This window comes from Nesoenas mayeri (genome assembly GCF_963082525.1).
Source record: "Nesoenas mayeri genome assembly, chromosome: 3".
Classification (NCBI taxonomy): domain Eukaryota; kingdom Metazoa; phylum Chordata; class Aves; order Columbiformes; family Columbidae; genus Nesoenas; species Nesoenas mayeri.
In genome coordinates this window covers 112,051,625-112,077,696 of record NC_137544.1, presented here as the reverse complement: position 1 = coordinate 112,077,696, position 26,072 = coordinate 112,051,625, and the positions used below count along the sequence as shown (strand labels likewise).

Below are 26,072 nucleotides of genomic sequence, written 5' to 3'. Positions count from 1 at the left end.
TCTACATTTATGCCCTTCATAAAACTTAGTCTTTCATAATTCTCAAGAAAATTGAACATTTATAGGGAAACAATTCAGCTTTTTATTTCTCATTTTGGAGTTTACAGCATTGTTCCTGAATGTAACTTAGTTATACTCTAAGCTGTTTCATATATTGTGTAGTGTGATACAGAATATCTTCTGAAAGATGTTGGATTGCTAACAGTGGATAGTGCAGTTATTTTTATTTCTGGTTTTTCTTTCATTTCTGAAATATGTACAGTACAACATGGCTTCTGGCAATGCAAGCTTTTTCTGGCTTCCCCACTTACAGTATGGGGATGAAACTTGGTGTAATCAAAGACTAGATAAATCTTCAAACTTCGGGCAGTTTGCTTCCCTCTGCTGAGCCTGCCAGTGCTGCTGATCAGAAGCTAGATAGTCTGTTTCCTGATAAATTGTGATGCTTGATTTTTTAATTTTTTAATTGAGTTGGACATGTGAAGATTTGAAATTGTCCATAGAATGAATTTTAAATGGTCTCTGGACATACCAGACTATTTCATTTCACTGATGCTAAAGGCTTTCATTTGTGCTATTGTCAATGCAATGCTAACTAATTTAAATTTTTCTGTGGAAAAGAAATATAAGAAAATCAAGCAAATTGAAAACAGGAAACCAAACCATTGCAATTTATCTTCACAGAATGTGAAATAAAATTTTTCCCATCCTGACATGGAACTGAGTTGGTACATTTCTCTGAAATGCTTTTAATTCAGTAAAACTGCATTTATCTTCTACCATTATAGCTGAAATAACCCCTATTACCACATTATCAAGCAGAAAGAGCTTGTCTGACTGAATTCACCAATCAGCCTCAAAAGCTTTAAGTGAAAACCGTGGCTGTGGTTTCATAAGGTGGGCATTATCAAAGCCAGCAGAATGAATAAGATGCGCTTTCTGGTGGCTTCTAAATGGGCAACAGTTAGTAAAAAGAAAATTTGTGCAGTTACTGTTAATGAAGTTAAACAAAGCTGCAGCTGAGCAAAGAATGTACTAAGCAGCCTGTTACTAAGCTCCACTGCTGATCTGCCCTGTGACACGGCAAGGTGGTGCAGCAGGTGTCTAAACAGCTGAGACTTGTTTCTTTGAGCAGTGGTTGGTACCCCCAGCTCATGCAGAATCAGTGGAGACTGCCCAGCTCTTCCACAGGGCACTGCCGAGCTCTCGGCTGTGATAGGGTTGAGGGACCTCAGGGTCCCAGGGTATCCCCCAGCCACATCAGGCACCCCACCCAGGTCTGTGAGCTGGCTGAGCCTGGCTTTGCTGTGCTGCGTGTTAGCCCTATGTGGCAGTCCCTGTTGCCTCTCAAATCTGTTCAGTGGCACTGGGATACTCATCTGAACACCTCAAGCACCCTTCTGTATCGCTGCCACTCCCATTAGTGTTGACCTCTGGGCATGCAGAATAACCAGGCACTGGTTTCTCTTGTTTTGGGGAATCTGACAAAAGTGTCCTTAGCTTTTCCCAGCTCTTCAAGGAAGGGACTGTCTCCATTTGTTCTAGTTGCAATGGCATAAAATGTAAACATCGTAACGCATGTTTTAGATGCAATATGTAAATCTTCTGTTTGGAGTACAAGTTTGTTACTGTTTTATACAAATCTCCCTAGATGTCTTTACTGGAGTCATAGTTATGAAAGCTACAAGGCATTACTACATCAGCAGCCCATTCTCTTGTGATTCACAAGCCATTAAAAGTCCCAGAATTGTCCTTAAACAATCCTAAATGTGTTAACTACAAAGAAACCTATGTAATTACAGAAAACAGATGAAGTGGCAGTTATTTTAGGTGGGTCTTGGAAATCTCCTACACCCGAAGGGCATGTAGGTTCTTTGATTTTTAGCTGAGACTTATTTGAGCAGGGATAGGGTTGCTGACACTCAACAGTATTTGTTGGGAGGATTTTTTTGTTGTTGTTAGTGGGTTTTTAAAATTTATTTTTCTTCTAAGGAACTCTTCTCTGAGTCTCAACCATGTAGCTGATTTGGAGCCTCTAACAAACACACAGGCTCACATTCTTGCCATCTGAGGGCTACCCACTGGGTTAACCAGCTCATGAATGTCAAAACAGCCCCATTTTTCCTACTGTGGTCTAGACCACCTCCTCGAAGTGGCAGAAGTTAATGACTTCAGTGTGGCAATACTACACTCACACCCGGCCTCAATATATTTTTGTATGTAACTCATCAGCAGCATGGGCAAAGTGTATTTTAGTGAATGTACGTTCTAATGACAGCAAGGCTCGTCAGAAGAGGCAACAGGCAAACTAATGTAGCTGGCAAAGGCTGGTAAGCTGTTGGCAGTGCTGGTATGTTCAGGTATGGACATATAATAAACTTTAAGACAAGTGCAGCCTGAAAACAATCTGACTTCAGCCCGAATTTGACTGCGTTACTCATGCAAGCTGAGAGGGAAAAAACAGCTGACAAGTGTAGCAGCCCAGTGAGGTATGGAGAGGCAAAAAGGTGTACAGGCAACACATAATATTTCTTCCTAGGTCTGACAATACTTCCTTCTTCTAGAAGATGGTATTGTGTGAGTACCTCAACTGTCAGCAGGAAAGCAGCATTTCTGGCTCCTTCAGTGGCAGAACAAAGCTTTCCAGTGGTGTTTCTGTGGGTTTTGTTGCTGTTTTCTTTTTCTTTTTCTTATTTATTTTTTCTTTTCCAATGCAGGCTCTAAATACAGAAAGCCAATAAGGAAATAAATCAACAATATTGATTTTAAGACAGTCCTTTCCCTTTAAGAGGCCTGGCTTCTGAGTTTTGGACATTTAAGATGAGAAGTGCTAAAAATGGTTATTCTGTTTTATTTATTTAGTTGGCAAACGTGAGTTGATTTCCACAGCCATCCTTCTTCCTTGTGTATCAGCTCCTCTCTGTGAGGACAGGAGTCAAAGGCCACCAAACACCCTTGTAGATAAGCCGGTAGGAAGTTCTGAGGTACAAACTACTAACTCTGTGTATGGGATGGGCACTATTAACCCAGCCTCTTGCCTACTGAGCTGTTCAGGGTAATAAGATATATACTCATAATCTCTATTAACATCTGTTTTAAGGATTTTTCATTTCTAAGGCATTTCAGAGGTCTTTTGTTGTTGTTGTTTGTCTAGTTTTTTTTGAGGGTTTAGGAACACTAAACCCGACCTCCGCAGCTGTTTTTTATGATGTATGTAAGAAGACCTGCAATATCCTGTTTTAATCATACATGTTTGTTTCACTTGTCAACACAGTGAAATTCAGGTGCCTGGTTTGGATATTTTGGACGAGTTGTCCTCATGAACCAATGTCATGTGGCTGGCAGTGATGCATATCAATAATAATAATTTGAGATTTTTTTTTTCCAAAGATCATGCCCTTTTCTCTTTGCAGTGAATGACAAAATGTCCATTAAACATAACTGAAAGTAGGATTCAGTTCCAGGTTTTAAAATGGAAATGGCTGAAGTTTCTGTGGGTTAATGATAACTTCTGCCTCAAATGCAACTGTCATGCCAGGAAAGTAGTTCCTTTTGCAGATACTTGTCACAAGCCTTCTCTTTGTCTTTCAGACTCATAGCTGATGCCTGTTTTCAGTACCACATATGTCAATTTTATCTTCTGTTGTATTTTTCTGCAGTGGGTTTGCTCTCTTGATCTATGTTCATTAAGTTGCAAAGCATCTGGGATGTAGGCACATAGCAAGGGTAGATCTCAGAAAAACAGGATTGATTTCTGGAAAGCTCTTACATGAGAAATATGAGAGATTTGCCGTATCTGGTCCTAAACTATCTGACAGGGCTGTTGTCATAGGTAAATGGAATCTAGAGAGAAAATACCATGTTCCAAATAGCCAAAATGTTTCTGAATGCTAGCAGAATATCAGGGTGAGACCTTCAGACAGAGGGGTCTGTTGGACTCAGTGGTCCCCTGCTGTTGTCCCACAAGCAGAAAGCAGCAACACTGAACCTCTGACATTTATGCCAAAGCAGACAAAATGCAGGAAGGAGCCTCCAGAAGGGACTGTGGAGAGCTGGTCAGGGAGGGAGGCAGCAGAATGACAGAGGCAAGCACGAAGACTGTGGGGTGGGTGAGTGTCGAGGGTTTTGATTGTGGGGTGACAATAAAACCATGGCGGATGTATTGCTAACCTCCTCTTCCCCTCTTTTTCCTTTCTTCCTCTCCCCACTTCCCACTAAGGACACATGATTGGGAGGGAAAGAAGGACAGAGTGAAGAGAGTTGGAAAAATTAAAAATGTTTGACTAATGCTACTAATAAGAATAGAGAAAATAATACAAAATATACAAAACCAATCTTGAAAGTCTCAGCAACTGCAGATCTGGCACCCGAAGTCCTGGACTGGACTCTGCAGCCAACCGGAGCTGGATTCAGTCTGTCACTAGGCCTCAGTTCGCAGGGACGACTAGCAAGGTCCTTTCCTAATGTTGGCCATAAGGAAAAAGGGAAAGGGATGAGATCCTCGTGATCTCCCACTTTTATATGAAGTATTCACGTGAATGAACTGTTATACTCCATTGGTCAGTTTCTTGGTCACCTGTTTCTTGTTGCCCCTCTCCTATCAGTTGTTATCATAACTTCACATTCCATTGCTATGTTTACCAAAACATGTGTCTGGTTCTCCAGGAAAATGCAGCTAATATGAAGGCTTTAGCTGACAGGCAAATTCACTAAAAGAGAAACTTGTTTTAACAAAACCAGGACAGTGAGGAGGGGAGGTTCAACCCTCATCCCTTCAATAACTGAGATCAGTCAGCGATCTCTTGAGAACAGCCAAACTAGTTCTGTTGCCACAAGGAGATCTAAGAAAGATGAGATTAGGTAAATCCAGGTGCCTGAGAAATCTGTTTAAATTCACCAGGCTCTAAGTAAGAACTCTGTAAATCATGGCTAACTGGGATTCAGCTCTGGGCCAGCTACTTGGTTCTAGTGAGCAAATATGATCCCAGCAAGCTTACGTGGTGTCACTGATGTGCTCTGCAGGTGTCCTTGCCAGGGTGTGTGTCACCCTTGCCATTCCTTGTGTCTTTGCACCAACTGTATGGTCAAAGTGCATTTCAAGGGAGATAATGTGCTAAGTGAGCTGCAGCCACCCCATCTCTAACCTTGTTGAACTCAAGGGGTGTGCATTAGTGGTGAGTTTGGCTCATGGTTTTCAGTTTTTAACCACTGAACTGAAATAAAATTTTTATAAGCACAATAAATCTACCAATGTATAGGGTCTAGCACTTGTTGCAAGCAGCCTTAATTCCCACTGTAGCCGAGAGAGGGCTATTTTTGGAGTGTCAGCTTGGGCCATGTACCTGGCCAAAGAGAGGTCTGAAATCAAATCTAGATGTTGAGGAATTCTCATGCCCCTAATATTAGAATCACGGAATCATTTAGGTTAGAAAAAACCTTTAAGATTATCGAGTGCAACCATTAACTTAGTGCTGCCAAGTCTGCCACTAAACCACGTCCCCAAACACCAGATCTATGTGTTTTTTAACCTTCTCCAGGGATGGTGATTCAACCATTTCCCTGGGCAGCCTGTTCCAATGCCTGACGACCCTTCGATGTACACAGTGCTAGAGAGTTGGAAACATGGCTATGAACAGCATCAAAAGCACCAAGACCCGTATTCCCAGCACAAGCCGATTGCCAGATGTTTCTAAAGAACAACTTTTGTCTCAATTTCCCTACATTTATGGAATTGTTTATAATATAGGCCACAGGGTATTTACTGTTTGCTTGGTCAGATGTATGTCAGCAGTTCAATGGATTTAAATAAAAGACTGATGGTGACTTACAATCGGTTAGCGTGGAAATGGCATTGGGCCAATTGCCCGGTTCTGGAATGTCATATGAGCAGAGCAGATATAATTATTTCCAAATTTGGCCACAATCCATATTTTATCCATATTTATCCATATTTTGCTGCAAAGGGGGTTGTCTCCTTCAGCAAGAAATCCTCTGGGCAGAGAGCATATCCTCAGTAACTCACTGTTTACTCCATACTGGGTGGAATTTCCAACAAATTCTTCTCTGTGGAGGAGCCAAGATGCATGACCCTTGCTAGTGATGCAGCTGTTTCCCAAAATCAGACCTCTGTCTCCTTGGCAGCCTATCTCACTTAGAAAATGTTGCAGCTTATGAGATCATTCACAGCTCTCTGAGCAGCAACTAATTCTTGATACAAAACCTGTTGGCTGTAGCCTGAATTTTTTTGAGGAGCAAAGACTCTAGTGCATATCATCACATGGAGCAGGAGGGATTTTCAGGAGCACTGTAGAGACCTCTCACCAGTCAGGTTCTTGTTCTGCTTATTCAAAGAGATGGTGGGATTTGAACCAGCTCTCGTTCAAAAATAATGTAGGTGTTTTAGTACATGACTGGCCTCCCCTCCTCTTGTACTTCCAGGGATCACTTTTTCTGAATTGTGCTGATGGAACTTGACTGCTGTCAGGTGGCACTTTACAGGGTCACTTCAGAGTTAGGAAGATTTAGACTGAACGCGCTGCAGAAGCTGTTCCGAACTGACCTACTCTTCTCTTGCTTGTAGCCAGCCAGTCCGGGATGGATGGTGTATCCGCTTCATGGCTGCAGAGCCATGAGTCTTCCGATCTTCTTTCCTGTATAAATGCCTTCAGATGCAGTTTGACAGCAGGTTACACTGAGAGGATCATTTCCACTCTGCAGTTCTACACCATCAAGACATGCTTAAATTATCCTACAGGCTGCGCCTTCAGAGAGGCCTGTGTTACTTACACATCTCTGGTTTTGGCTGACGATTTATACGCCGTTACTCACTAGGCCACTTCTCTAGAGAGTCCCCCTTTCTTGATCTGACAGAAATGCAGGCAGACAAAGCTACAACTCTATGCTACGTAAAAAACCCCAGGGTGATAACCCTCTATGAACCGTGACAAAGAGTCACTGCCTGCTCACGTTTGCCTTTAGGCCCGTTTGCTTTTACAGAGCTGGACCAGTTTCTACTGAGTCAGATTCTGTTATATGTGTGGTGCCTGTAATTCAGTTTAAGAGTGGATCAGATAGGTTTCTTCCCCCTTCACAATTATTACCTTGTTATTGCTCTGTTTGTTAATGTGTATTCTGGTAGCAATGCACAGCCACAAGCATGCCCCAGGGCCCGGTGCTATAAGCATCCATGGTGTGTTTTTCTCTCCTGATGGTGTAGCAGCAGTCATCGCAGCATTATGAGCTTATTTCTGCAGCTTTTTGAGGCTTATTTTTGCCTGTGGGAAAGCTTCATGCACAAAAAGTGCCAGGCCTGGCTTTCTGTGAACCATTTCACTGAGCTGAACGATGACTTTCTTTTTCTGCACTGGGACTGATATGAGGGGCAGATAAAGGTAGGTCAGAGCTGTGTTGGACCCCAGTCTAATATTTGCCCTAGGTAAGGCCCTGCAGCAATCGCCAGGTTTCCCTTGAAAGTCGTAATTTAGTTCGAGTGGATATGATGGTAAATGCATAAATCCCATGAAGAACAGGAAATAATCTCTGCAGTTGTGGTAGCAAGTGCTAGCGTGTGCAAAACATGAGCTTTTGAATACCAGCTTTATTCCTGTGATTCTTTTTGGGTGATCTAACACGATGTTGAATTCAACCATTTCACATCCCAGAAGCAAACATCACCACCACAGGACCTTCTCCAGTGCAGGAAGGTACTACTTCTATTTCCCATTGCACTGGTATTGCTCAGCTATGAAAAAACCAGAATCGCTGTTTTACCAAAGCAGTGGTTGCTGGAAGGGAGGAGTCTCCTAAGGGTTGCTCTATTGCTAAATGGCAGTGATATTTACCTAACACACATATGTAGGCTTTGGACTCACATTAAAAACATTTTGAGGGTCAGGAATAAAGCTGTGCATGACTGCCAGTATGTATTTCTATTTTTCTTGCAACAGACAAAAAGAAAAGAAAGTGATGCCTGTTTTTTGGTGTTTTTTCTGCATGAAGATTATTTTCTCTGAGGCTTTTGTGCATTGTCTTATAGAGCTAGTGGGCTGCTGCTCTGTAAAATTCCTTCAGGGGATACTCCAGAGGAACCAGCTGCAATTAAAACCCACAAGACTGTGTCCTAGTCCTTCTTTGACATCTCCTTCTTTGACTTCCATTATCTTTAAATCACATCCTTATTGCTGTACTCTGTCAGAGTAGGACCACCCTTGCCTAGATCTTTGCCCATGGAAGGTTTAGTAAAGCCCTAACCTAGTTAGGAATCTGAGAGTTTCCCCATCATTTCCTTGGGGTGTATTAAAATGGATTATCCTGATGTGAAGAGTATGAAATAGGCGAAAGTGAGGAGAAAAAGAAAAAAGATTCAGGCTCTGAATGCCTGAGCTCCAAAGACCTCACCACCCTGAACCCAACCGGCAATAAAAAAATGCCTGTAAATGCAAAGTCGTATCTCTGAAGTCCTCAGGTTTAACAAAAAAGGTGAACGTATATTGTCCCTCTGTTTCTGCAGTCCATCAGTGTCTTCAGCCCCAAATCTTTGCTTGGTCTTTAGCTGGACAAAGCAGACAAGGAATTAAAAGTGAGTAAGAACAAATCAGGACTTCTGAGTTTAGTGAAGTCTGCATATAAAAATAATATTGTCTTAGAAAATGAAAAGCCCATGTCCTGCATCTGCTGAGCAAGGGGTTTCATGCCCGTGTTTATTTTTTCCCTTGTGTTCTGGCAGATCCACAAAATGGGATGTATTCTGACTGTCTATATAAGCAGCTGGAGGGCTATTATCCCAGCACAGAGACACGGGCCTGTTCCCTTTCTGTTTTCAGGCACTCTGCCGTTCAGCCTCCTTTGTAGAGGCTGCAGCCTCTGGGAGGGTGAGCACGTTCACACACGTCACAGCGTTGGTGCTAGCTGAGACTGAGCTCAACAAATTGTTTCTGTCCCACTCCCCCAGAGGTGGCCAGTTAATAATTCATACCTGGTATTCATACCTTTTGGTAAAACCCTCTGAAACGCCTGTCAGGATGACTCGGACTTTGCGTAGCCTGTGATCATTCACACATCTCTGGCATTCAGCCATTTCGGAGTGATAAAATGTACACCATGCACAAAACTGGCAGCCCAAAACAGCTCAGGTCAGATTTGTTCGCTGTTGTAACCACCTCAACATCAGCATTGTTTCCTCTCCATACAAGAACAGGAGACCACCAAGGAATGAAGGCTGAATACTGAAATATTTAGTATTCCCAGTGCTTTTTGTAAAGAAATCCACCAGCCATGAGCTGTTTGGTAGCTTGGGTTCTGAGAAAGAGCTGTTCTGTGTCTTCCTTTATATGCCCATGTTGAACAGTTCAAAAATGACAGGGATAAACAAATTCCGCGGTTCAGTCTAAGCAAAGTGATAACACTGCTCTCTTGAAATGCAATTCTGCTTTATCTGGTTTTACTTTTGTTGGAAGGGGAGGAACATGGTATTTTCCAATTACCACCTGTTTCTGGCAGTGCAGGACCTGCTTGGAATTCACTGAAAGTTCCCATAACCAGTAATTACTTTGGATCTGGCTAATAGGAAACTGTGCTCTCAGCAAAATGGGAAGTAATTAAAAATATAAATAAAGTTCACATGTTTATAGAGCCCTTTCCACATCATTTAGCGTTTCTAGTTTACAGAGTATATTGTGTTTCTTACTCCTACATGTAGAAGACGCTCGCATCACCTGTGGGATGGTGAAGAGGGATGTCGTGCAGCTGCTGCCGTAAGTACCACAGCTCCTTCCAGGGCTTTTTATTCAGATCTCTTTCCAAGCCTGGCAGGACAGGTGAATTGCTGTGACAGCAGAACTGCAAGTGTCTTTTTTTGTTGTGTGAGTGACACATAACTCTCTGCCTTTAGCACTGAACACCTTTGCTGTTTTTCACTTTCTTGGGCTGGTAGTTTTCTTCCTACTAGGAGGTGCTTAAGGAAACAACTGCAGTCACCAATCTGTGGCCTGTTGTTTCCAGCTCTTTCTTTTAAATCAAAACAAAACACAACTTTAGGCACAGGGTGTGTATGTGTGCGAAGGGGAGATCAGGCGTCTACATCTGAGTGTTTAGTAGGAGGCAAGTGTCCTCAGTGTCCCTTTGTAAATAGTGGAGCCAAGTCCCCTGGAAGACCATTCAGGGCATCAAAATTTTCTCTGCTAAATCATCCTCTGGTGAAGTGTCTCTCTTTGCACTGCCTATATAGGGAACCCACAGAGAACAGACTGAATTACCACAGCTGAAATTAGATGCTGCAGAAGGTGGTATGAATACCCCTGCAGTTTCAGCTACTACTCACCCACTAAAAGGCTTCCAGTTTTCCCATTAATGTAGTCACCCAGCTGGCCTAAGCAAATAAAGCTGTCTTTGCGGAAAAATTGTGTATTAAGCATCAGTCTTTATTGCACCAAGTAGCTCTTTTAAATCCTCACCCTGGGAAGCTGTTGACACATGTTCGAGTCACTCTACCACCTTCTCCCAATAAATGCGTGTGTAATTGTGTTTGTGTATACTAGTTACATGTTGCCGTGGAAGTTTTGGCATGCTGATATGTATCTGCATGCCAGCCGTCGCAGCCTGTGGCTTCATGGCCGTATATGGAAGTTCACCTGTGAAGGTATTCCATCCAGAACTTCCCTTTGGATCTGTTTGAGGTCTAAACTAAGCAGCTCAGAAGAGGGCAGGTGGAGCTGCTACATGGCCAAAATGGGTAGGCAGTCTCTGGTGGTGAAAATTGTCGCCTCCTGTTTGAAACCTGGCTCACATCACTCTGAATGCCTCGAAGGACGTTTCTTACTGCCATGCCCGCTCCAGAACAAGATGTTCCCTGGGGAGTGGTATGCTCTGAGCAGCCAGATCTGGATACTCCCTTCCAGCACTGGAGATAGAAAAAGATGGCTTGAACATAAAGGAAGCCACAAAAATTATCTTGGACGCTGGCCAGAGGCAGGTTGGAACAGGCTGAGGTCCGTTTGGTCTGGTGGCATGACTATGTAGATGCAGTGTTTAAAATCCCTTGTGGGGAAAGAATGACATGGAGGGAGTGATTGCCTGCAGTTAACTGGGGCTGTTCCTGGAGGCCAGGTGTAGGAAAGCTTGAAAGCACACTTTTCAGCATAATTAGAGGCTTTTCTGAAATGAAGATATAACTTAATATGCAAAGTCTGTACGCTTGGATTTCACGTTGCAGTACACCCCCTGGAGTAGGCCTTTATCTTACATCAGGATGTTAGGCAATATACCACCATTTGCAATTTGCTTTGACTGTGGTGACTGTTAATTCTTATATTGTGGATCCAAGCCATGTGCTAAAATGTTTTAGAAAATTTTCCAGTCTGGTATTTGGTCATTAGGTTAAAAAGGACTATGTACCTTGAAGAAGGTGGTAATAAACATGATGAAAGCGTATAGAAAGCTAAATGACACTAAGAAGGTCGTTTAGGGTCTTCTCTTTATTCATCCACCTATTAAAGGATAAAAGGACATATAATGAAACAGAAGAGTGGTATATTGAAGGCAGACAGGGGAATTTTCTTTGCATGGGGTATATTGCCATTCATGAACAATACCAGCATACATAAACATAACAGGATTCTGAAAATGATTGGGCATTTAATAGCCTCCAATACCAACATGTCCTATTGCAGTAATAAACACATAAAATTCAAGACTATTGAAAAGGTTTCAGGCCAATTCTGCTCAAAGAGAATGGAAAGGAAAATCTACCTGGGGCAGGCTATGCTATAGCTGTTTGCCACAGCATCACTTGTGCTGTCCTTCAAAACACATTCCAGTTAGCACAGCCAAAGACTGTCAACTATTTGGACTGCCAGTTTTGTTAAGTGTAATAGTCACCACACTCCTGTGATAGTCTATGTTTATCAGTTTATTTGTACTGGATACAGCAACAGTCTCCTGGAAGGTATCTGGCATGCTGAAACCTACCTGAATGGCTGCTGAGTGCTTCAAGTGTAGATTAGTTATTCTGCAAGTCAACCCATATTGTGTTCTACTTAGAGACACTTGGGTTGGCTCTTAGTGGAAAGGTTCAGACCTTGATTGGTCCTGTACATCTCCTGTCTAAATCAGCCCAGTAACAGGACTGTTACTCTGGCTGATATTCCCAGGGAGTCTGAAATGGCATCTTCTGCTTTACAAGACATATAAATGCCTTATGAGACATATAAGTTCCAAGCAGATGCTCCTGGTTACCTCCCAACTGATTTTTCTTTACAGGCAGCTTGGCCCTACCAACTGTGTGCCCACATCTGAATGGTTTTGTGACCAGCAATAAGCCTTGCACTTCTGCAATCTTGATGAGGTTTAGTGAGCTGGGCACCTCTGCACCATGCCCCATTGTGCAACACAAGCACCCCTAATGTAATGTGTCATGGAACCAGGTAAGACAGCGGAGAGATGGACACTCTGGCCTGCAAATGCATCATCTCTTCATCCCAGAAAGTGAGATTCTGCTTTTTACCAGCTTCCCTTTCATGCTGGGCACTGTGAGCCCCACAGCTTCTCTATGGACACTCTTAGAGGTAAAAACACTATGCTTGTCAGTTGTTGAACTTCTGAGCTGTTAATTCATGCCCTTCCCTCCTACCCCCAAACAGTGAAATATTTGCTGGCACTGTCCAGGAATTAATCTGTTGGTGTTTTAATATGCAGATGTATGATCATCCAGTTGCTACAATTACACTGTGGGAATCTTGTTTCTAAAAATACACCACTCTACTGCTTTCCAACGCTAGCATGAGATAATGTATCATGTTCCCTAGTTGCCAGTGACACACAGGATGAAGGTAATCAATACAGCTGGTAATATGTAAAGACAGCAACTATTCTAGTTACAACTGATTTCCCTTTCTCTTAAAAACATCATCTTCAAGCATGAGTTATCACAGCTTCAGCTGTACAATGCATTAAAACTATCGTGTGCTTCCCTTTGCTAAATAGAATCCTGTTATTTTGCCTGAGAGCATCTTCTGAATAGCTGAAAGAGGTTAGGTTTATTATGAGAACCTTAAACCAGCTGATACTCCATCAGGTGCTCAGTTCCTGTCAATCCACTGAAATCAAGAGAGATCTGCCTGTTTGCATCCCTCAGGATGCGATTGCTGTGTTTTATCTAGGGAAGTGTGTGTGCACATTGTCTTTTGAATTCAAGGTCCAGCAAACAACTCTCTGCTAAGAAACATCATCTTCCATGTTCCAGCTTCTCTTCTGCATTATTTAAATTGCAGGTGAAAGCACTGTGAGTGAGTAGAGGCTGCAAAAATTGACAAAATTCCCTTCATTTTTTACTATTTAAAGAGTAATATTTTGAAGGATGTTGCATTACAAATAGCCCCTCTGATCCCAGAGGAGTTACTTGGTCCATGGCATTACTCAATCTTACTGCTGGCTCAAAATAACACATTTGCCTGGTGAGCAAAGGAGAGGAATTGAACTACAGTGTTGTAGCCAAAAGTCATGGTGATGAGCCATTAAGTGTGTGCAAACCAGTATATTCCAAATTACAGCACCGATTGCTGACAAACTGTTGCTGTATCACTTGTTCTTCCCTCTCCCTGCCAACAGAATAACAGCAGTAACACTAGAAATGGCAAGGAGCATTCATGATTTAACACAAATCGTAAAGTTTTTCAGTGCTTTGAAGTTTTTCAGTGAGTGGTGCTTAATAAAGTACACCTTGGTTGGTGTCTGTAGAGGACACATAAAGCTCTGGAGCCACAGGAGAATTACTCTGGCTGTGGGGTGTCCAGCAATGTCCCTCTCTTGTGGAGAGGACTGGCCGCCCCTGAGAAAAGGTGGTGGAGATGGAGGGGAATGGATGTGAAAGCTGTGTTCTGCACACACGCCATAATCCAGACCTGCTCCCTGCTTTGCCCCTCAAAGTCTGTTTTGTAGCCAAGCTAGCTCATTGTACCTTTCTTCCAAAAATGGGGTGTAAAAGGAGCACCACTATCCTTGTTGCAGTCTTTATGCTTTTGAATTAAAATATTTCCTTTTCCCCTGGAGATTGTAGTGAGTCTGTTTTTTCCCCAAGAATGTTTCTTCTACCCAAAGCCATATTCTAGACTGTGATTATCTTTCCCATTGAACAGAAAATTTCTTAGAGAGCAGCCAGGAAAGAATCCTCTTTGCCTCTTCAAGCATGCAGTGCTGGAGCTGCTACTGTAGCTTGTCATACATTACACTACTGTCAGCCCTGGCTTTGCTCCCATTACAAGGGTTTTTGGAGCCAGACAAAAGCAAAGCCACTGAGCAGTCTCGGAAACCTCCAGTATCGCCATCAGTGCTTGGTGAAGGCTGCTCCACAGCATGGAGCTCTGCCTCTGCTCCATCAGAGCAATACCTGCCCGTGGCCTCTGGGCACCAAAGGAGCATGGCTCTCTGCTGCTATATCAGATTGCCTAGTGCTGAAATCCTCTTTTCTCTGCTGTTGAGATTTACTGTTCAGCTTCAGTGAAGCTTTTCTAATTAACCAGGCTTTTATTCCTACCTCTTAGAGAGCAAGGAAGCCCTGTTCTGCAAAGCAGGAGTCAGGGTAGCTCTGTTTTGCTGTCGCTTCTGATCGCTGAGGGAGACTTCCAGGTCTCCTGCCAGGAGAAGAGCTGCTGAAAGACACCTCCTTCTCAGGGTCTTTCACAGAACAACCCCCCCCAGCATCACAGCTCTGGTCTAGCAAGGCACCAGTGTGGAAACTAAAGTCTCAAAACCTGATGGAGAGATTTCAACCCAGGATGAGAAACGTGTAACCTTTGGCGAGCACTGGAGCCGATGTGATGTTTCGGAGCCAGCCTCTATTCTTAGAAGCATGCTAAAAGTCATAATTTAAAAATAAGATCCAGCTCAGTGCTAGCAAAGAGTCGTATTCGTGGTATTCCTGTGAGTAAATCCCTCAACATGAATTGGCTTGACTTCAAGCTCAGAAACACTCCACTGAAATAAGGTCCAGCTGTGAGGCATCTGTAGCGCTGATCTTAATGGGAGAGAAGTGGCACTTGCCACATCAGGTGCTCCCAGCGGAGTGGGCAACCCCTTATCCTCCTTTCCCCCAAAACTCCTGCCTGTGGTTTGCTTAGTATTACACATCAAACAAGATCTTTTTCAAGGGCTTCTGCAGGAGTTGCCAAAATCAAGTGGTAAAATTTGATGTATATATTCCCCCTTTTGAGAATCCTCCCAGGCACTTACGCAGCTGCTGTTCTGCTATCTCATGGGGACGAAATGCTGCCCTTACACCATTCACTGCCATTTCTGGTTTGCATCCTGGCTATCTAGTGCTGTGTTTTAACTCTGAATCTTTAGCTGCCCCTTTTTAGGGTCACGTGTTGTAAACAAAGGGCCAATTTCAGGCTGGCTTTGAGCAGGGATGGATACAGATCCTTGCTGTTGGGTTAGACCTTGGATGAACTGCGTGGGGAGCATCTGATTCATAGTCAATTTATCAGGAGAAAAACCACAGAACTAGCTGTATTCAAATCCTCTTTGGATTTTGAGGTTTCCCTCAGAAACCTCACTAATTTTTTACAGCCACAACTGGATGTAGGGCATACTCCTTTCCCATTTGGGTCATTCAGAATTTTCCCGATAGCTTTAACTGGAAGAAACTGAGACCTTCAAGTTTCCTCTTCCACTTACTCAGGTCAGTGTGAACTTTAGTTCAGTTCGTGCCAACAAATAAAACACTGGATCTCATAATAACATGTCTGTGGAGCCGATCTGGTGGTTTTACTCACCACGTAACGCTCAGCCACTAATCCAGTCCCACCGGAGCGAACGGAAGCGCACGTGTGAGTTACGCTGCGGACGGGCTGTTTTATCCTATGCAAAAGCAATCAGCAATCTGTGTCTCATGGCCTGGCCGTAAGGTCTGAGTCGTGCCTGTTAACTTCTGATGTCAGCGGGAGTCTCGCATGAGTAAGCAAGATAATCTTTCCTCTGAGGGAGCTGATTGTTCCGTATAGTGCATTTAAACTGTAAAAGTTTTACACAAGGCGCTACTAAAGCTGCGCATCTCATTCTAAAGTTTCACACTACAGTTTTATAAGGGAAACAGCAACAGCTGAAAAACAGTCAGAAGATAAAGGAAGCCAGAAGTTAAAGGAGTCAAGAGGGTGTGTAATGAGCGTTAATAATTCAGATAAAAGACAGAACAACATATGTGAGGATTTCCTGTTTTATTATTATTAAAAGTTCATTACGAAATTGGCACAACACATAAAAATAGATCTGTGGTGAATGATACATATTACTATTATTGCCCAGTCCTTTTGTGCACACCCACACTTTTTAAAATCAGAAGGTAATTAATATAAGACATTTCATCAGCTGTGAAACCAGTGTTACTGCAGCAGAGAGAGGCTGTGCTTTCTGTTGACTCTGTCAAATGGATATTGCAGACAGAAATAGTCCTCTATTCATACTTAAAAATAAACTCAGTTTTAGAGTATGCCCCAGCTGAAAATAACTGGAGAGGGAGAGCTAGAAATACCCCTTTTCTTATGGACCTATTTCCATGAAAGTTAAAGAGATTTTTTCCACGGATTTTAGAAGCAGCAGGATGTAGTTATTTGTTGATGGGCAGATGGAGAGGCCTAGCAACAGAAGCTAGGGAGGACCTGTGGCAAAGTATATGCTTATTAGTTTAATTTTGCATATGCTGCTGAACTCCTTGTTGTAGTAATTGTGTATGTTCACAACAGCAGTGATTGTTGGGAGGAGCTGTGAGGGTGTATCAAAGCCAGATAAAGAGTCTGCAGCTCATTTTATCTCCCTGTTTGTGTTGACCTTGGTTCTAATCCCACACACCATTCATTGCAAAGTGACTTTTACCTGTATGCTTTCTGATCCACGTGAGAAAATCGGAATAATGCCCATGATTACAAAAAAATCTCACCAGGTCACTAACTGGTCCTAGACTCGCACAGCTTTTCTGTGCTTATCACAGTGAGCACTCAGAGCTGCCCTCAGCCTGGCTCTTGCTCCTCACACTGTCATATCAGTTCAGAGGGTGCCGGGAGGTTGCTTAGAGCTGCCACTAACTGGCTTAGCAGAACTGTGGTTGTGCAGTTTTCTGCATGGAAAGGTCACTGTACCCAGCCTCAGTGTGAAAACCAGCTCTGTGAATTTCTGTGGGGAGCACATCTTGTGGATGAGAGGCAAGATGAGCCCCACATCAGATACACTGCTTGAATATCTGTGGGGAAAAGAATACCTTAGCGGCATGGCAACTCCTAAATTTTCATACTATTTATTTGGGAGCCTCTTTTAAAGAAGGCGAGTAGGAACATGAACCAGCTCATGCCTTCCAAACTTGTAAGCAGTGCTGGTTTTTTGCTGTGTGTCCTGGTATGGGGTTGGAGAAGGTGGCAGCTAACAATGTGGCAAATGTCCATCCCTGGGTCACGAATGAACACGGCCTGTGCTCTTGGCTGGCTCTGAAATGCCCACTACCTCCCTCTGAACTCGTGCTCCATTAGGACTAAAACACACGGTGGCTACTCTATTCTTGTTTCCTCCACAGCGAATAGTTTTAAATCCTGGAAGATAAAAAAATCTCAGTGCTGCTCCCTTACATTAAAACCTCAGGGTTTCAGCCTCAGCCTCACAGCAGGAGAAAGGCAGGGGTGGAAAGCTGGCACAGCAGAACGGTGAATCAGGCTCTCTCTTTGGTTTTCAGGATGTTTACTCAAAACAGCCCTTGAGAAAGATGCTATGCCTCAAGCAGATGTCACATTCAACCGGTTTAGCAATATTACGCCTATTTTTTCTCAAGCTAGGCGAGGAGGGAAGGGAGAATATAATATATGTTAGTGCAAGTTCACATAGACAACATATGAATATTTAGTACAAAATGTTCTTTCAAGGTGGGGCAAACATTTCTAATTGTGACATTAAAAAGAAGGTATTTTGTAACATTTTTAACAACTTGGCTGTGAAAAAGCATTTAGGTGAAATATGTTTAGACACAGACTACCTCACATGATACTGAAGTATTTCAAGGCTCTTTCTGAGTAGGCAATAACCACTTTTTTTTGGTGTGTGTGTATGTTTTTTTAAATTAAATCAGCTTTATCACAGCCAATTCCAAACATAACAAAATAATTACTAAATAATTTGGTCTTTTATTTTTTTTTCCTCTTTGGAAAAAATAAAGCTATGCTGAGTGATTCCACTCCACATGGGTTTTACCCCTTCAAGGCTTCTTTCATTTCAGAATTAATTTCCTCATTCACAGGAAACCACGGAAATATTCAGCTAATAAATTCTAGCATAAGATTTCAAAAGTTGATTCACATGCTCAGTCCTGAAGAACTGCAGCTTCCAAGAAGCTCACAGACTGCGTGTCCCTACAGAAAGCCATTTTGAAAACAGTCTTATTTCAGGTCTAGTAGGGCTTATACTGAAAATTAAGATCTGGATAATCTCTAAATTGTGGAGACCAAATATCAGTTTTGGAGCACAGTCTCTCATCTTAAGCATTTGGATTTGGCTGAAAGTCCAACCGAACAGAAACATTTAAGGCCTCGGTTTTCTCTGACTTACACTGGACACAGAAGTGTTCGGCGGTTGCTTCTGAACGTGACCAGTCAACATAAGCTCAGCACCTGTGGAACAGCCCTTGGTTACACAGACACCATCCTCCTTTTGCCTGCTGCAGCCTGGTACTGCCCAAGAGCAAAATAAAAAGCCTTCCAAACTGGTGTTAGACAAACGTGGAAGCCATGACTGTGACTTTCTGCCCTTTCCCGAGCTCTCAGCCAAACCACAACCCATAAGAAGTGGGTTCACAGCCCTTATTGCCTCGAAGCCCAGCTCCGAAACCACAACAGTGCAGAATCAGGTGGTGGGCACCACAGCTGGTGGAGTTATGCAAAGGCAAAACCAGAAGCAGGTTCAAAAAGGCATTTTCCCGAGACAGAAGGCGCAGGAACACATGGGAGTGCCCAGCGTGGCGGGTGGGAACTGAGGCTGGATCGCTGGGCCCTCACTCCTGACAGAGCCGCCGCCGACGCGGTGGGGCGTCCAGTTCATCTGTGGCGTAGGAACAGGGCTGTGCTGAGCCTGAGCAGGACAGCAGAAGCCTAAGAGCTGTGCTAACCTTCCAGGAATCCCAGCTCAAAATGCAAGTCAGCCTAATTGCTTTTTCTGGGCATCAGTAAAGGCATGGATGGGAAATCTCTACTGGGGTGCTGTCAGCGAGATCCCTTTAGGTTTTGTGCTACTATAGGGTCATGGTGCTACTTAACTCTCTCCAGCCTCATGTTTCTGGCCCACTGGGCTAGCAGGACAACCTCAGGCAACGGCACTGCCTCAGCACACCTGGTTTTACATATCTAATTGGAAAAAGTGCCAGGCAGGGAGGGTGCTAAATATCTCTCCAAACAGAATTTATCTTCTGCCTGCATCTGCTTTGGAATCATAGAGCACTTCCAAGCTGGAGAAAAAGCCAAACACCTCATGTAGAAGCACCTTTCCCTTGGATTTTTATTATCATCATAATTTTTAAGAATATATTTTGTACCGAAACACTGTCAGCATCCTTTATACAATGGAAAATGACACAGTCATCATGTATCATGTAAAAGAGTAAAAACAGAGCAAGACAGGAACATTTCATATCAAGATTCAATCTGGAATACAAATAGAATCTGATGTAAGACTTAAAAGCCACACACCAGATAAAAAGATCATCTGGGAAACAATAGGTTCTCTCTTAATTTGGAAAAAGGAGGAAAAGTCAGGGAATGTCAATGTTAAGGCTAAAAATTCCATTTTTAACTTCTATTTTATAGGTAGGCAGCTTGATTCTTAACTTCTCTGCAGCAGCAGCAACATCCTCCTGGCTTTACAAAGAGATTTGCACTTGCATGAAATAAGAATCAGGCTTTTATGTTCGGAGGACTCTGGTTGACCTCAACAGGCTTTGGACTAGAGCCACAGTTGGAATTTCAGCTTGCAGTCTAAGGCTTCTTAACTGCAGGCCAAATTAGCGCAAAATGAGGCTTTGCAACTGGCATTCTACCCTTAACTTTGGATATTCCAGTTCTGGTTGCTTTGAACCACAGCTTTATTGCAGGTTTAACATAGTTCAGTTTGTGAGATTCTTCTCTCTCTCTTTTTTTTTTTTTTTTAATACTGTGCTACAAAGGATGTTTTTGTATTCTGTGTCTTACGAAGTCCCTATATTACATGTTTTCAAGATTGCCTAAATACATGTTTATATCATGATTATAACTACTCAGAAAGACCTGCTATAGTCTATTGTGAGCAGCCAAGGAAAAAAAGTGTATTTAGTCTTGACGAAGTCAAGAAAAGTGGCTGTGTTCATTTATAGTGTAGCGCAATGACTGTGTTTATACAGATAGACCTACTATTTAAAAAGCTACTTGAAAAGTTATTATTCATGTGCAGTAGCTGATTTTCAAGCACTAATAACTTGGCTGTCTAGACAAGTTTTAATTGTCATATCAAAGGCCGAATAGGTTCTCAAACAAGTGCAAAAAATCTCCAATCTCCCTTGAAAGAGGCGGGTTCTCTTTCTGAACTAAGAGACTGACAAATTTAACTTTTTCTCAGGTTATAAAAGCACAGTTAAACCTAAAAGTTTGCTGTTTAAAGTTCATTTTAAAATGAATCGACTGTAACTCAAACCTATCCTGTGCAGCAAAGTTAGTAAGCCCTGAAAAACAGTTTCTAGTGAATATGCAAAGATTTCCCCACCCGCACCAACTACCATGCCCACATTTTCCCAGGGCCTAGAGGGCTACATTAAAACGTAACTAAATGTTTGATAGGAAACATGATTTTTCAAGAACAATATGTAAAGTTTACCCAAAGAACCTAAGACATTTTGTACATTCAAAATGTTTACACTTTGCTGTTCTTAACCCATAAGATCGTTCATTTTTACTAATACATACAATGAGTATAAATAAATAAACTACAGATAAGCTTTAAAAATTGTATTAACAATACATTGTGCAAAAACTCGTCACAATCTACATTCTATGTAAATACCCTGACTAAAACATACAGGCTGTGTCCTCACACCCTCATTCTGTTTTTGCACAGTCCTTGGGCCAAATCAGCGGCTAGCGGCAATCAGCAAAATTCCATTGCAAGCCATGGATGTAATGCTGATTTACACCAGCAGAAGAGCTGTCCCCTGGTATGTGCAAAAACCCCATAGAAATCAGTGGGAATTGTGCTTGACTAAGGACTAGACAGTTTGATTGTACCCCATTAAAGTGTGTGGGAGTTTTGCCGTTGATTTCCATGGAACCAGGCTCAGGCCCTGGGTAAGGACGTCAGCACGTGGCCCTGTGTTGTGCTACACTACTCCACTTCAGTGCAGAAACTATATTTGCAAAAGAAAAAGTCTGTCTTGTTGTTGTCACTGCTCATCAGTAACGGGTTTTAGCGGTGCATTTCAGAAATTGCCTTTCTGTGAGTTTTGAGATAAGACTGCAAGTCTCTCTGAATCCATTCCAATTTGATTATCCAGCACAGGTGGGCTATTTTGACGCAAGAAAAATGTCTCAATGTCTATTAACCAACTATGTTCTTCATTAGGATAAACAACAGCCCGGTTCATCGGCACAGGAGTGAAGAACTGCATGCGGTAAAGGAACAGGGCAGCCTTCCTACCATAGCTGTGTCCTGAGCTGGCTGTCACTTCTCCAAATGGACGATGGCACCTGAGCCGGTTTGGAATTTGCAGTCCCAACAGGCTCAGCCAAGTTTTGTAAGCTGAAGATCTCCATTTATCTTTATCGTGTCAATTGCTGACAGTGTTTCAATACGGTGGTAAAAATCAAAGAGCTGATGTCCATCCACAAATATTCTAAACCGGGGATGCTCGCAAAGTATCTCAACCTGTAAAAATAAAATGATGAAGCACATGTAACTGCAAAGTCATTTCACAGAATACAGAGAGCACTCCATTAGCCTTCAAGTAGTGTTGGTGGGGTTACACATTTTGTTACTTATGTGCCACGTAACAGCCAGGGCTGAGAGGAGTTTGCCCCCATGACACCAGTTACACTATGATGGATCTGCTCTCACTTCACAGGGATGTTAACTCAATCTCGCATTGTCGTGGCAGGACTCCGGAACCCAGTCCCACTGGCATCAGAGAGGTTTTGCCTCTTGGAATTACGCCAGAAACAGAAACTGCTAATTAGAAGGGGAAGAAATTGTATCTCCAACGCAAATACTGCATTCCTTGCTACAGAATACTTTGCTGCAGAATGAGGAGGCAGTTCCCTCTGCAATGCTTTCCACGCTGCCATTAAGGAAGGGAGCAAACACAAGAGGAGGGATCGGTTTGCCCTCCCCTCCCACACATACAGAGCTGCTGCAACACTAAAAGCCTTCACTGCTGTGGCTGCAGACAGCCCAGGACTCCCTGCTGGACTGGACTCCATACTGGGGCTGCAGTGAGGGAAATGCAGTGCAGGATGTCCTGAATTCAGCTAGACGGTTCGCATGAGGCACAAACAGGATCAGGGAGGGACACAGCTCATCCCTCCTCCTACAGCCCTACAGAAATGCTCTGGAAAAGCAACAAAGCCTGGAGCTGAACAGGCTTGGACAGGTCAGGAGATTCCTGATGTTAGGGGTGGCTTGAGAGGGTGCTCTGTAGTTAAACTTAGCTGGAGCTGCCCTGGCAGGAAGCAGAGATACAAGAGCACAGAACGTGTGCTTATTGTGCAAGCCCTCAGAGACCTCCAGGTCCAGACAGGCTAAGAAGAAAATCTGCAGGGAAGCCACGTATAAATCTTGGGTCATTTCAAGAGGCTGGTAGTCTGGAGTGAAGTGCTGCTTCCAGGCACTTGACTCTGCTGCTATTACAGTGTATAAAAAATGGGAACGGGGCCAGTAATAAACTGAGTGAGCCAAGGCCCGACTGACTTCAGGCACATTACGGTGGGAGAAGGGGCAGCAGACAGCCCAGGAGAGCTTAAGCTCCTGGGGACCCGGTAGCATCCCACGTAACAGAGAAGCACCCATGCTGCCACATAGCTCCTGTGTCACTGCGGCAGGTGCATCCAGCCTTAGGCCTTGTTATGTAAAAGATATGGTTAGCCTCAACGCTGCTTACGATCCATTTTTTCAGATCACCCTGGGCCACACCAGAGCAATAACAGGACTGGATCACAAGTAATTGGCAAGAACACTTAATAGTCTAATTTATTCACTACAAGGCAGACCATCAAAGGTACAAAAGTCATTTAAGAGCCTAAATTCCATTAGTGCATTTGGGAAAAAAAAAAAAAAAAAAAAGGAAAAATAACAACAACTCCCTTCCTACAGTATCTCATGCCAAACATGCAACATTGCTGTCCTCCCATGTCAACTGTCATTAATGGGACACCCACAAAACATGCTCTGGGTAATTTGTCTGGCTTGTCTGAAGGCCCAGCCACCACCCACTGCAGCAGGTATTATAACGCTCTCAGCCAGAGCAGGACCAACCCTCCAAGCCCTTTCAAGTGCATTTCCCACATGCACCAAAGGGTGTTGCCAGTTCCGACGGGAGAGTTTGTAGAAGCAAGTAGAGCGCAACCAATTCACAGCAAAACCAGTCATAAACACCCTCTGAAAGCTCAAGCATCTGGGGAGACAGCTTTTGGGGCTGGGGGAGATTATTTTGGGGGCAAGAAGGATTAGGAGAGTTTGGCAGCTGGTCAGAGCATTGGCATTTAGCAGAGGGGCCAGTGAGGTTTCATAAGAGGGAAGGAGGAGGAGGAGGGTTTTCTGGGTCAGCAGCATGAAGAAGGCATGCAGCCTTTTTTCCTCAGTGTACTGAAGCTGCTGAGAGAGAGGCAGCCCTCTGCAGCTGCATACTTTGTTAGTCCTGATTTGCAAAGACGTCTTCATATAACTGTAAACACTACAGATGGGAATCTGGTTCTAGGTCAATCCAGTCCAGCCCTTGCATCACAGCATTTCCACGTACACCATTTTCAAGGGACTACGGACTTAAATGTGACAGGAGATTTAATGCCAGGGTTCAGAAAAGAATACCCCTGTTGCTTAGCTGTTTAATCTGCTAACACGAAGGGCTACGGTCAACCCCTGGAGACAAAGGATGAACAAGATCCTTATTAGCTGCACTAAATTGCAAACACTATGTCCATTTAAAAAAACATCAAAACATACAGCATTCCCACAGAGTATTTACATTCTCCAGTAATAACTTGTAATGCAGTAATAACATAGAGGTACTTCTTAATTTATAGCTGTAAAACTAAGCTCAGGAAGTGCATCACACAGTATTACAGCCTCCAACTTGTCATCATAGCACCCCGGTGAGGTGTCCACAGCCCCATCTGAACTGCCTGCAGTTGCACAAAGCAGCGGAATCTCCACGCAACTTCTTATCAATCTGGCAACCGGTGTGTCAACCGGAGAAGCACGGGCTACACTGTGATTTCTCAAGAGGCAAGTTGGGTTCTGCTGCAACTGTGATTGTATTACTCTTTATCAGATATGGCGCGTGCCGCTGTCATCCTGGTACTCACCCTAAAAGGCTGGTCCGGTATAAATGGAAAGTAAGGAATAGACGATTGCTCTTCCCCCCATTCTCCAGCTACACAAGAGTTTCTGATGAACTGTCTGTCTGTAAACACAGCTTTCAGTTCAATAGCTACATCCGCAGGAGGATCTTCTGACTCCCCGCAAGTCAGACTGATGCCAAAGCTGCAACACAAACAGAACAGCTCTCACTCAGCCAGAAACAAGCAAATAAGCCCCAGATGCTGCTGGTCTCATTTCTCAGCTTATTAAAGCCATTGATGGTCTAGCAGCACCGGGAGTGACAGCTCAGCTCATTCAGGGAGTGCTCCGAAAGCACAGCAGGGACAAGAACATGGTTAAAGCATATATATATGTGTGTCCATGTGCATATATGTGTGTGTGTATACATATATATATATATGCTCCTTTACTCCCAAGGGAAATGCTGGGAAACAGGATCCCTTAAAGAAATGCCCCCTCTATGGGTCAAAGGAGAAATCAGCACGCTATATTTAAAATGATAAAAATAATCCCTTTCCAGAAAGGAGGGATCCGTGTGTGGTGTGTGTGTGTATGTGTGTGTGTGTGTGTGTGTGTGTGTGTGTGTGGCCTCAGCCCCCGCGCCTCCCCCCCATGCCCAGCATCCCCGGGGCTGGCAGCCCTGCCCGGGTGTTACCTCTCGGGGTTCAGGTCCACTATGCCCATAACTAAGATCTTCTTTCCCGGCCTCATTCCTCCTTTGATGTGCCCACAGAAGGGGACGATCTGGAAAGGACAGGGGTGGGGGGTGGCGAGGGTCAACTCGGCATCAGTTGCGCAGTCGGGGGAGGGGGGAGAAGGGTTTTTTTTAAAAAAAAAATAAATAAAAAAAAAAGGAATAAACGAATAAACACACCGCCGCCCAAAACCCTAAAAGAAGGTGATTTACCAGGCGAGGGAAGTACACATCAGCTTGCACCGGGGATCCCAGGGAGTTGTTTAAATGCCCGTCCTCTATTTTCTGCAGGTAAAGAGCAGAGCGCTGAGGCAGGGGCAGCCGGGGCCGCTCCCGCCCCCGCCCGCAGGTGCCCCCGCGGGTCCCGCGCTGCCCTGCCCGCCACCCCCGCCCCAGCCCCGGCCCGGAGACCCGGGGAGGGGGCACAGCAGCCACTCACCGGCGCGTCCCGCTCGGCCACGGTCCCCGCCATCTTGTGGAAGCAGCGGCGGCGGCGCTGGGGACGGGGCGGGGGGAGGGAGGGAGGAGGAAAGGAGGGGGCCGTGCGGCAGCCGCGGCGGCTGAGGGGCAGCGGCGGAGCCGGTGCGGGAGCGGAGCCGGTGCAGAAGTAGGAAGGCGAGGAGGAGGAGTAGGAGGAGGAAGGGGAGGAGGAGGAGGAGAGGAGGAGGAGGAGAGGAGGTGGCCGGCTCTGCCTTGCCCGCCGGGCAGCCCAGCCCCTGGCCCGGGGGGAGCCAGGCAGGGCGGGAGCTGCTGCCGCTTCCTCCGCTCCGCAGGCTGCCCGCGGCGGGGACCGGCCCTGAGC

General features: G+C 44.1%; 1 protein-coding gene across 1 annotated transcript; it reads right to left on the bottom strand.

The window, feature by feature from the left end:
- Positions 1–21,765: 21,765 nt before the first annotated feature.
- LGALSL (galectin like) lies at positions 21,766–25,742 on the bottom strand (the record flags this gene model as incomplete). The annotated part of the gene is made up of 5 exons (XM_080342854.1): positions 21,766–21,909; positions 24,561–24,738; positions 25,232–25,320; positions 25,484–25,555; positions 25,710–25,742. The coding sequence occupies 5 exons, from the start codon at positions 25,740–25,742 to the stop codon at positions 21,766–21,768; spliced, it is 516 nt and encodes a 171-aa protein (XP_080198980.1).
- Positions 25,743–26,072: the final 330 nt, after the last annotated feature.